General features: G+C 39.4%; 1 protein-coding gene across 10 annotated transcripts in view; it reads right to left on the bottom strand.

Annotated features, from left to right (window-relative positions):
- Positions 1–12,970, bottom strand: part of LOC120538749 (ryanodine receptor 1-like) — a 364,839-nt gene that overhangs the window by 267,455 nt on the left and 84,414 nt on the right. For all 10 annotated transcript variants that reach the window (XM_039768185.1, XM_039768186.1, XM_039768187.1 and 7 more), the window contains 4 exons: positions 11,137–11,329; positions 7,866–8,082; positions 6,711–6,815; positions 3,542–3,645 (listed from right to left, as the gene is read on the bottom strand). In XM_039768185.1, coding sequence (XP_039624119.1) covers positions 3,542–3,645; positions 6,711–6,815; positions 7,866–8,082; positions 11,137–11,329 — 619 coding nt within the window. The remainder of the gene's footprint in view (positions 1–3,541; positions 3,646–6,710; positions 6,816–7,865; positions 8,083–11,136; positions 11,330–12,970) is intronic.

The following is a 12,970-nucleotide window of genomic DNA, read 5'->3' as shown; positions in this document are numbered from 1 at the left end:
TGTTTACAGCAATCGGGTTGTAAGGCTATTAGCGTGAACTCCTGCAATGTTACTTTCTTGGTTGCTTGTGGTTGGTTTTTAAATAAAGTTTGGTTTTGTTCAAATGTTTCTTTTTTTTCCCCTGTGCTTAAAACTCATTTAAAAAAAGTATTTACAGTGATCGGGTCATAAGGCTATTAGCATGAACTCTTGCAATGTTAGTTTTCTCTGTTGTTCAAGGTTTTCTCAGTGTTATTCAATGTTTTTACATTTGGTTTACTATTAGATGTGCATTGTATCATATAATTAACTATATTTGTGCTTAAAAATCTTTAAAAAAATATATTTACATACAGTTTGTACGGTCTGGAACGGATTATTTGTATTTACATACAATCCTATGGGGGAAATTACTTTGGGTCACGACCAACTCGGTTTACGACCAGAGTTTTGGAACAAATTATGGTTGTGAACCGAGGTTCCACTGTATATCTTATATATATTTCTTTTCTGGTTCGTCCTGCTTCCACCTCAAAACAGGTCCCGCCCACACGCAGCCGATACAGCGTTTCTCGATTTCTATTTGCCCTCTTCCAAACCCCTCCCCATGCTGCCAGCGACTCCTCTTCAACACCGGTCACGCCCACACGCAGCCGACATTGCATTTCTTGGCAAACTTCTCAAGTACACTTACAAAAATAAAGCAAACTTTATTTACTTCTCCAGGTATATTCCATGCTCAGAACCATCAAACCCTTCGCTAAATAATACAAACTCATGCATGAAATCGCTCAGTCCAATCGAACAGCATCTGTATGAATGCATTTCGAGGAAAAACCCTAGGCAGAATTTACGATGATACAATGCCCTTGACATGTCACACCAATGTAGATTTTCGTCGGAGAAGATGGCAAACCGCCTGCCGAAAGAAACATTTACATCTATCCATTAGGCAACTCCTGTAAACAGATTTCCATGCTCAATATGAATGAATGGTTTACCCACTTTTATACCCTTACAGAGACATTGGCTGGCACAAAGATTTACAACATGTTCCCAATAAAAGAACTGCCAAGCAAATAAGGCTTACTCAATGCCAATTTTATGCGTTCAGATTAGCAATGAGGAATACATTTAGTATTTTGCACTCCAGCGGCGAACTATTCCAACAGTATGTCGTAGATGCTTATGTTAAAACAGAGGGCGTGCATCTCAACTGTCTCAGATTACATCAACAAGATTTGCGCGTGGAACAATACAAACTGTCAGACACACTGCAAGCGAATGCTAAAAATAACAACGTACGTGTAAGCAAAATGATCATATTACCGTCCACATTTCCAGGAAGTCCAAGATACATTCAACTAACTAGCAGGATGCCATGGCCATAGTACGTAAATTCGGACAGCTTCATTTATTTATCACTTTCACATGTAATCCTGCTTGGCCGGAAATTCTACACGCACTGTCGGATACCAAAAGACCGGAGCACAGACCTGATATTGTAGTACGAGTCTTTTGGATTAAGTTGCAGGAATTACTCAGAGGTATTCTACAACAACATCTTTTTGAGGCTGTTATTGATTATATTTACGTAATCGAATTTCAGAAGCGCAGCCTTCCTCATACCTACATGCTGTTTACTCTTCACTATAATTCTAACAACCAGTCTTCAGCCACGGTCAGTTGTACGTGGCTTTTTCTAGGGTTAGATCTTTTGACTCATTATCTGTCGTCACCACCAAAACACCTATTCACAACTGCATCTTTCAAGAAGTATTTATTTCTTCTTGATTTCTGAATTCCTTTCTCGCCGTTTTCTGTTCCTATTCGTACACCGCCGTATGTTACGGCGGGCTTCGGTTAGTACATATATAATACAGGGCTGGGCAAGTTAATGCATTGTTATCACATTAATGCATTAATTAATTAATGTGGACAATTATTTTATCGCACATTAATGCAGTTTTTGTTTTATTAATATTTTGAAAGCCTCAGTCTCGATCAGTGATCTTCTTGTTACAGCGCTTTTTGATACGCTTTTGCTAGAAGAAAAGTTCGCTTTTTTGATTTGACCTCAATAACCTGAGCGTGTATGAGTAGCGAAGAGCAAACAGCTTCTAAAATAGCATGTAGAAAGATACCAAAGTGAATGCTCAAAGCAAAATAATCTGTGGATGACTTTTTTCACATTATCGCTGAATCGGACTCTGGTTTGTCAGACTCCAATTTTCAAGCAAGTTATCTAGAGATGTAGATCAAAAATGAAAGTGAGGTACCGGCATCAGCTGATCGGTCCCCAGCTGATCGTGGTGCTGAACATGTTCGTGTATCTGATGTACCTATGGCAACAATCACCGTGCATTCCTGCTGGCCATTGAGCTGCCCCAGCGTAGCTGCTGCCGCAAACTGTAAACACGCACCAACAGCAAGCACAACAGGCAGCAACAGACGTTTTGTATTGATGTATGTGTGGAACCATTGCTTTGTTTTTTGAAAAAAATATTAACCCTCAAAGAGTTGCTACTGAACATAGACTGTTTATGCTGCTCCCTGATTAAAGAAAATGTTTCTGCTGGTATCTGTTCAGATAAAAAAGAAAACAGATTTAGAAATGTTAACTTGCTATTGCTCGGAAGATGCATGTTATAATGTTGTGATTGTGGCAATGGACTCTGAGGGTAACTTGTTTTTCTATAACAAACTAGATAAAACGTTAGTGTCCTGGCAGTGGCAAATAGATTTGATTTGATTACATTAATGTTTCAGTTGAGATTTACAAGAAATATTTTAACTGCCACTATGTACTGTAAAGGGAATACTGCTGTTAAAAAGCACCTTATTTGTTTAAAGTGTTTGCAAACCAAATACATGCAATACACTACTTTTGAGTTCATTATTGAATTTGGCGCATAACAATATGATTGTTGTGATTATCTGCAATTAATTGCGATTAAAAATTTGAATCTTTGCCAAGCACTAATATAATGTGAAGGATCCAGACACGATCCTAAAAATGCTTTCAATGCTGTAACTACTTTGGTAACAATGTGCATGTGTTCAGCTACATCAGCAGGAATCGTGAACAGGAAAGGGTCATTTTTATGGAAAAACAAGGAGTGAACTTCCTGTGTTACGCATAGAAAAACACAATAATGTGCAACTTGGTGGATTTTTGCACAGAAAATCTGCATGATCAGTACAGTAAACTGATTTTATTTGGGTAAAAGGCAAACATGTGAAAGAGGTACACGCTATATAACAAGCTATAACATACTAATAACATTTGAAAACAAAGGTAAATAAAATATTAACCCATTCACTATGTCTCTAAGACAACTAATTTATGCAATGCCTTTTGATTGTTAATTTGTACTGTAATTTATTGGAGTTGTTTTCAAATTCAGTTGACTCACTTAGTGCCACACAATGAACAAACAGTGTGAATCAACCAGAAAATTTGTAGTTTTGAGTCTGAAACCTTACCCTGTAGGTCATATTGCTAACTAAATTAATGACATACCTTCAATTTAGAAATAAAAAGAAAAAACCATCAACTTACTTTAGTGTCTCCCCTGACATCTGCAGATTGTAGTTTCTCTCAGGCTCAGGCAGGCCATTGAACTCTACAAGGCATGGATGAAGCTTCTTGTTATCATCTCGGAACTGTCATTTTTAAAGAAAACAAAGGCAAATTTTATTACTGTGCTATATTTACCTGAGTTGGCTACACAACCTTGTTTAACTGGTTGGTCCATTATTCAAATAAATTAATAGTTGAACCCAATCCATCTAACTAAAACTTTAGGCCAGGGTCCATTTTTCATCTGTTTATGCACATTCCATCCCTTCTGAACAAGCAGCAATAGAAGACCGCTACAGCCTGACAAAGTATCACTTGGGTGGAAGCCCAGCATTTGGAGATGGCCATGGGTTCTAGATTTCAGGCAGTCATTGACTATAAAGGATTTTCAACCAAATATTAAAAATGATTGTTATATTTCTGATTATGTTAGTTTGTCTTAATACTTTATAGCCCCTGAAAATAGGGGGACCATGTATAAAAATGTCTGTCATTTCTAAACAGCTGACATAATATTTTTGGTAAACTACTTAAATTAAAGCTGAAAGTCTACACTTCAATCACATAATGATGGCTTTATTTCAAATCCATTGTGGTGGCATACCGGGCCAGAATTATGAAAACTGTGTCACTGTACAAATCCTTATAGATCCTTCCCAAATACAGAATGCAGGCATATTTACTGTAAACAAGTAGTGAAGTACTGTTAGTTATGTCTGAAAGATTTTATTTATTGGCATGCCTTCTGATAATGAAATAAGAGACTAACAAACCCTCTATTCTGTTTAAGAAGATGGCCAGCAACTGGAAAGAGGTATTAGGAAGCATATTATATCACATCCATCCTTCCATCCATCCATTTTCCAACCCGCTGAATCTGAACAAAGGGGTCTGCTGGAGCCAATCCCAGCGCACAAGGCAGGAACCAATCCTGGGCAGGGTGTCAATCCACTGCAGGACACACACTAGGGCCAATTTAGAATCGCCAATTCACCTAACCTGCACGTCTTTGGACTGTGGGAGGAAACCCACGCAGACACGGGGAGAACATGCAAACTCCACGCAGGGAGGACCAGGGAAGTGAACCCAGGTCTCCCTACTGTAAGGCAGCAGCGCTACCACTGTGCCACCCTGCCGCCCCTATTATATTACATGAATAATATAATAAGGGTCCTTTTTATACTTATTTTAGCTTGTTTTAACAAAATAGTCAACACACACTGCTATATACAGAATAGTTAATTCTTAAATAAAATCAGTGTGGCAGAAGAGTGAGGTGAGCCCATGGGGAGGAGGACCCACGTTACCTCTTCGGGCTGTGCCCGGCCGAGCCCCATGGGTGCAGGCCCGACCACCAGGCGCTCGCCATCGAGCCCCACCACCAGGCCTGGCTCCAGAGGGGGCCCCGGTGACCCGCGTCCGGGCAAGGGAAAACGTTGTCCACAGTTTTTATTTTTCATTGGAGGTTTATTGAACCGCTCTTTGTCTCATCCCTCACCCAGGACCAGTTTGCCTTGGATGGCCCTACCAGGGGCATAAAGCCCCGGACAACATAGCTCCTAGGATCATTGGGACACGCAAACCCCTCCACCACGATAAGGTGACGGTTCAAGGAGGAGTTGTGGCAGAACCGACCGGTCTACATGTGTTTTGTGGACTTGGAAAAGGCATTCGACCGTGTCCCTCGGGGAATCCTGTGGGGGGTGCTCCGGGAGTATGGGGTACCGGACCCCCTGATAAGAGCTGTTCGGTCTCTGTACAACCGGTGTCAGAGCTTGGTCCGCATTGCCGGCAGTAAGTCGAGCCCGTTTCCAGTGAGAGTTGGACTCGCCAGGGCTGCCCTTTGTCACCGATCCTGTTCATAACTTTTATGGACAGAATTTCTAGGCGCAGCCAGGGTGTTGAAGGGGTCCGGTTTGGTGGACTCAGGATTGGGTCACTGCTTTTGCAGATGATGTTGTCCTGTTTGCTTCATCAGGCCGTGATCTTCAGCTCTCTCTGGATCGGTTCGCAGCTGAGTGTGAAGCGGCTGGGATGAGAATCAGCACCTCCAAATCCGAGAGCATGGTCCTCAGCCGGAAAAGGGTGGAGTGCCCTCTCAGGGTTGGGGGAGAGATCCTGCCCCAAGTGGAGGAGTTCAAGTATCTCGGGGTCTTGTTCACGAGTGAGGGAAGAATGGAGCGTGAGATCGACAGGCGGATTGTGCGGCATCCACAGTGATGCGGGCTCTGCATCGGTCTGTCGTGGTGAAAAAGGAGCTGAGCCGTAAGGCAAAGCTCTCAGTTTACCAGTCGATCTACCTTCCTACCCTCACCTATGGTCATGAGCTATGGGTAGTGACCGAAAGAACGAGATCGCGAATACAAGCGGCTGAAATGAGTTTCCTCCACAGGGTGTCTGGACTTTCCCTTAAAGATAGGGTGAGAAGCTCAGTCATCCGGGAGGGGCTCAGAGTAGAGCCGCTGCTCCTCCGCATCGAGAGGAGTCAGATGAGGTGGCTCGGGCATCTGATCAGGATGCCTCCTGGACGCCTCCCTGGTGAGGTGTTCCGGGCACGTCCAACCGGGAGGAGGCCCGGGGAAGACCGAGGACACGCTGGAGGGACTATGTCTCCCGGCTGGCCTGGGAACTCCTTGGGATTCTCCCGGAAGAGCTGGAAGAAGTGGCCGGGGAGAGGGAAGTCTGGGCCTCTCTGCTTAAGCTGCTGCCCCCGCGACCCGACCTCGGATAAGTGGAAGAGAATGGATGGATGGATGGACAGTGTGGCAGAAAGTTAATCACAAACCACATATAACACTCCACCTTTACTCAGTGATGAGAGCCATTTGATAATAAAAAGACCACTACCTTATAGTTTTGTCATATTAATTGAAACACCAGAATTTAAACAGAAATCTAGGCAGGAGCTTGGAAGACTTATTTAAGAAAAAAAATTTAAAATCCGGAAAAAAATCTGCAAAAAACCCTGCACAGTTCAATGTTTAAAAAGACTTTTTCTAATTTTACATAATAAATACATCCTTAATAATGAATAATACTATGAAAATATTTCCTTTTAAAAGCAATACATTAAAACATCAATGGAGATCCTAAAGCATTTCCTTCTGTTTCGATCTGAGAAACAATAAAAGTACAAAAAGACACTCACTGTTCCATAGACCCAACCCTGCTCAATCCTGGTAAGGGCCCAGAGCTCATGAATATTTTCAGCGAGCTTCTCCCTAATCCTTTCCAGGTGGGGTGGTAATACAATCTGAATAACAAAAATCCAAAGCCATTTGATCAAGTATACAGCATACAACTTTTATATAATAAAATTAGAAGTGCCAAGCTCATATGGTACACTTGTTTAGAAATGCCTTATACTAAATGATAATAATAAGTCACCTTTACTGAGTGCCTTTCACAAACCCAAGGCTGTTTTACATACAGAGTAAAAAAAAAAATACACAGATGACCAAAGTTCGTAGAAAGCTTTCAGTTGAGATTTAAAAGTGCAGAAAGAGGAGCGATCTTGGAGAGACTGAGGAAGAGAGTTCCAGAGTTGAGGGGCCGTAACACTGAAGGACTTGCCTCCCAGGGCAGAGAGTCTGGTATGTGGGACAGTAAGGAGATTACTCCTCGAGGACCTGAGAGAGTGACAAGGAGTGTAAGGAGCTAGGAGCTGAGTGATGTTGGGGGGACAAGGTGATGTAGGGCTTTGAAGGTGAGAAGCAGAATCTTGAATTTAATCCTTGATGGAACCGGTAACCAGTGAAGCTGGGAGAGAACAGGGGAGATGTGAGCAGAACGCTTTGTGTGGGTGAGGACTCTGGCTGCGGAGTTCAGAATATACTGTAGCTTCTGTATAGATTTTGCAGGGAGGCCAATGAAGAGGAAATTACAGTACTCAATACAAGAAATTATGAAACAATGAACCAGAGTTTGCACATCATTAAAGGACAGAAATGGGCAATGCTACTGAGATGATAGAATGAAATTTTGGAAAGAGACCTAATGTGCAGCTCAAAGTTAAGTGATGAATCAAACAAAACACCACGTTTTCTGACAACAGGAGCAGGTTTGACAAATGTACCATCAACAGAAACAGAGAAGTTGGATGGTAACACTATTTAAATTTTGCAGTATTACAAAACCACTGGAGCCAAGGCTAGTAAAATGTCTACATTAGCACTGGTGACTGAACAGATATTCTTATATTTTTCCATGTTACTGACTGCACTGCCAGGCACACTCTCATTCCAAGTGAATAGGAACATTTCCAGAAGACTGTTTAATGAATCAGACAATATTTAAACTCTACCTGCACAGTATCCACAGGACATGGGGTAAAGGCAGTATGGGCGAGAGACTGGGTAGGTCCCAAAATGTTACGGATGCCATCAAAGTCGTGTTTGTACTCTTTGATTGGTTCGATCCTCATTCGCTCTTTTGGAAGCAAGGCCTCATAGCAAGGTGCATAACCTGGGGGTGGTAAAAACTTGAAAGTGCCATGACGACCACCAAGCAAAAAGCGAACTCTGCAGAAAGAATATGTATAGCAAGGTTAAATCAAAAAAGGTATCATTTAAAATTGATTAGTTCATTCTTTTTTTAGATTAGTGTTCTCTATTTGAAAATAATGTGTGCTTTGTTAGTTATTTCTTCTGTATTATTCTGGAAGGTGCACACATGAATAGAATAAGCAAAAGGTCAGCTTGCCGCTTCGCAATACAAAATAAGTGACTGAACAAGAGCAGAAAAATACACCAAATTATTTAGTGAAATATTGTACTGACATTTTCCAAAGTACTTTGAGTCACAAAGTTATAATCAATTAAATACTGCTACATATTCCTCTCTGAAGAATTTAAAATTACTCGGCATCCACACATTCATAGATTTCAGTTCTGACTCAAACTCTTAATAAATCATCAGTAAAGTTTCACCATTTGGTAACAAGAAAATTTTACTGTAATTGATTTTTTTTTACTTTTTACAAAGCTGAAAACATGGAATAGGAAACTTAATTTGCTCAGTTTTTTTTTTTTTTTTTACTTTTTTCCCCCATCTGTTTTCCATGTCTGGAAAAGGCTTTGAAGATATAAACATTAAATGTGTCTGATTATTAAAGCTTAGGGTAGGCTGTTAAATTAATAGAATTCAAATAGTAAACATACAATGTTTTTATACTCCAGTATGTACTGCAATATAAACATACTGTATTTAGAAAAATACCTTAAATAAAAAAAATTGACCTATGTGTCATAACCATTTAGATACTTCTTTAAAGAATAATAGATCTTTATTGTTGATAATGGAAGACAATTCTTTATGGGGGAATGACAGACAGAGAAGTCAGACTGAGTGCAATTTGTTACATTAAACAGACAAATACAAGTGAATTGATTAAATTAATTAAATTAAAGCTAAAATCATATTAAGAGGCAGATGATCAAAACCTGAAATTCTTTTAACTTGAAATGCTAAAGACCAAAACTATACATTCTGTTTACCAGATACTTGAAATAAGCAATAATAAATTATGAGTGCAAACTTTTTTGAAAATGGGAATGAAATAAAATGAACATTTACTGAAATATTTTATGAGAAAAAAATACACTGAAAATGTTAAATACTGACAGTTATTTTAACTTTAATAAAAGTGGAAATATACAATTAAACCTTATATGGAAAAAGAGCTGTAGGTCAGCTTAAAAAGACTTTTAAGTAAAAAAAAAAAAAAATAATGCCAATAAAAGAAAAGGTGTCAACACTTTGATTACATTTTTCACTGTAAGCTAGCAATGTTAATGTCGCTCAAGTTTTTGTTGTCTCCCTTGAATTATTTATCATATTAAAACAAATACTGTAGAAATTAAACAGAAAGTCTTTTCAGCTTACAAAATTCTGTATGTAATCTAACAGTGAAGACAAAAGTTGTCACTGTGTTTAAAATGTTTGGATACACTTAATACTATAATGTTTGATTTGTGAATAAGTACTACCTATTCATTATTAAAATTATACACTTTTGTTTCACCATTGTGGATCATGAAAGAAGAGCTGATAAAAATTCAACAAGTAAAGTGCTATATAAGCAGAAATGTGATTGTAAACACAATGATATTATAGTTGACAGCTAAATGAAGTCCACATTTTTAAAATGTAAAAGAATATATTTGCAATCTGGTATTCTTCTGTTAAAATGGCATATTTTCATTTTTAGAAGTAACACACTGTTTCTCAAATTAATCTTTGGTTACAGTTTTGATAGATTACGATTGCCAATTATTAACAAAAGTAGAAAATATTCTTGGTACTAATTTATTAACAGAACGGGAACTGCCATACTAAGTAATTTTTAAACAGCATAACTAAAATGGAGAGTTAAAGTTCTGCAGATCAAATTTAACCATCAGCCAAAGATAAATGTTAGAAGTGATTAATCATGACAGTACTTCCAATTTGTAATATACATTTGGGTCATTAAAAACGGAAAGTTACAATCTATTGTGATGGAAACCGGGTGTCAGCGTGCCTCAGACCACAAAACATGAACACACAGAGAGTCCCAGGTTCAAATAAAGGAATGTTTATTCAACACACTTCCACAAAGTCTACAATTCACCTCTCCTTTCATCACCGCTCTGCCCTCCTCCAGTCGAGTGTTGCTCTACATCCTCCCAGCTCCAACTCACCTGGACAAGGGAGTGCAGTCCCTCTAATTAAGGACCCGGGAGTACTTCTGGTGCCAGGCCCACTGCCGATGGAAGTACTTCCGGGTAACACGGAAGTCCCATTTTAGGGTGCACATCTCCCAACAGCACCCCCTTATGGCACATACAGTCCCCAGCAGGGATGTATTGCTGCACTACATCTCTCAGCATTCCCTACTGGTTCCCAAATAGGTGTCGATATGGAGGTCTGCTGCCATCTCCTGTTCTGGTGGAATAAAAAGTCCCCAGCAATATCTTCCACTTCCAATGGGCTGTCTGTCTATTTCCTCTAACCGTTACTTCTGAGTCTGACTCTTTCCTTTCTCTTGGTTGGGATGCCCATCCGCCTGTTTAGAGCCTCCCATCCAGGCAAGGTACCATCCCCTTCTCTGGTTGGGATTCCTGTCCAACCCGTGTGGCATTCACACTATCTACAGTGAGTAAAATTTATTCAGGGAATTTCCAACCCTCCAGTTTGCAAATTTAAGAGGCTTCATAGTAATTAATTTTGTTTACCCAAACATTGTATCAAAAAGTCACTCAAACCAAGTATAAAGCTGTGTTTTAATGAACAGTAAGGACAAAATGTTTCCTGCTTTGCTAACGTGCTGCTTGTAAAATAAATTTAATAGATACATTAAAAAAAACAATGACACGCAACAGTTTAATGCTATATTTCTTTGCAAAATAAATCTGACTCCATGGAGTAAAAAAATTAAATGCAGGGATGAATAAAAAACAATAATTATAGACTGGAACTCGCCTTTGAAAAAATAAATTACCAAAATGTCCACAGTGGCCCAGAAGTAAACCTGAAAATAACTAAACATAGGGATTAGCATTCCATTTTTGAATTAGTACCACTAAAATACTTACTTTATTCCTGCACTGAAGCTAACCACAGGGAAGAAGAGGCCATCAAGATTAAAATTTTCAAACATTCCCTGTACTGGATGTCCATTGATGCGAAAAGAGATACTGGGAACAGTCAGATCCAGGCAGCAGCTGACAACATCATCTGCAGCTAGCAAGTGCTGACTGGGAGAGGCTACAATACGTGGCACACGACCTGGAAAAACAGAATTACAATAGTGTCGGTGTGTTCTCAAAGAGAAAAGGCAGATGAGTAAAAAATTTTGTGTCAAAAATGTCAAAACCCATTTTTAAATAGACAATTTTTATAGGTAAAAACACTTGTAAGATAACATTAACATTCTTTGTTAACAGAAGATAAACCCATCCAAATTCCAATTACCATAACAAAACCAATTAGAGAATTAGTAAAAAGAAGCAAACTATTATAGTCAAGCAAAAAGAGTTTCAGAGTGGAATTGTAACATTGTTGCCATCATTTGAAACATGCTAATAATTATTTTACAAAAAAGTATATAGGTAACTAAGAGAACTTTGTAATTAAAATATTTGACTTTTAAAATTGAATTACACTGTATAAATTACCGGTCAATAAGATATGCTATACACCCAATGAACAAATTATTAGGAAAATCTGTGCACCTGATTACACATGCAATTATCTAATGGGACAATTATGAATTAAGTGAAATTCTTAAAATCATGCAGATACATGTCAGAAGCTTGAGATAATATTTACATCAAAAACCAGAAGGGGGAAAAAATGCAATCTCAGTGATTTCAATCATGGCATGGTTGTTGGTGTTAGACTGGCTGGTCTGAGTATTTCTATAACTGCTAATCTCCTGGGATCTTTTCACACACCAGTCTCCAGAGTTTTCTCAGAATGGATGCAGAAAAACTAAAACATGCAGTGTGTTGAGCAGATGGAAAGAGTACTTTGAGAGGCTGATTCATGAAGAGAATGGGAGTGAGAGAGAGAGAGAAGGTAGGGTGATCTGGTGATAGTGAATCAGGAAGAAAATGAAGAATGGAAATTCAATTGGTCCAGATGACATACCCGTGGAAGCATGGAGGTGTTTAGGAGAGATGGCAGTGGAGTTTTTAACCAGAATGTTTAATGAAACCTCGGAAAGTGAGAGGATGTCTGAGGAATGGAGAAGTTTACTGGTGCTGATATTTAAGAATAAGGAGGATGTGCAGAGCTGTAGTAACTACAGGGGGAAAAAATTGATGAGCCACAGCATGAAGTTATGGGAAAGAGTAGTGAATGCTCAGTTAAGAAGGGAGGTGATGATTAGTGAGCAGCTGGATGGTTTCATGCCAAGAAAGCATCACAGATGCGATGTTTGCTCTGAGGGTGTTGATGCAGAAGTATAGAGAAGGCCAGAAGGAGTTGCATTGCGTCTTTGTGAACCTGGAGAAAGCATATGACAGGGTGCCTCGAGAGAAATTGTGGTATTGTATGAGCAAGTCAGGAGTGGTAGAGAAGTATGTAAGAGTTGTACAGGATATGTACGAGGGAAGTGTGACAGTGGTGAGGTCTGCGGTAGGAGTGATGGATGCATTCAAGGTGGATATGGTATTACATCACAAATTGGTTTCATGAGCATGAGAATGAGTTCAGTATCCTTCAGTGGCCTTCACAGTCACCAATCACCATCTGAAACTAGACGTACACCCTTGGGATGTGGTAGAATGGTAGATTCATGGCATGAATGTGCAGCTGACAAAACATCAGAAATTGTGTGATGCAATCATGCCAACATGGACCAGAATTTCAAAGAAATGTTTCCAACATCTTGTGGAATGCAAGTCACGAAGAACTGAGACTGAT

The sequence above is a fragment of the Polypterus senegalus genome, chromosome 11 (assembly GCF_016835505.1).
Source record: "Polypterus senegalus isolate Bchr_013 chromosome 11, ASM1683550v1, whole genome shotgun sequence".
NCBI lineage: Eukaryota > Metazoa > Chordata > Cladistia > Polypteriformes > Polypteridae > Polypterus > Polypterus senegalus.
This window is presented reverse-complemented; position numbering and strand designations above follow the sequence as displayed.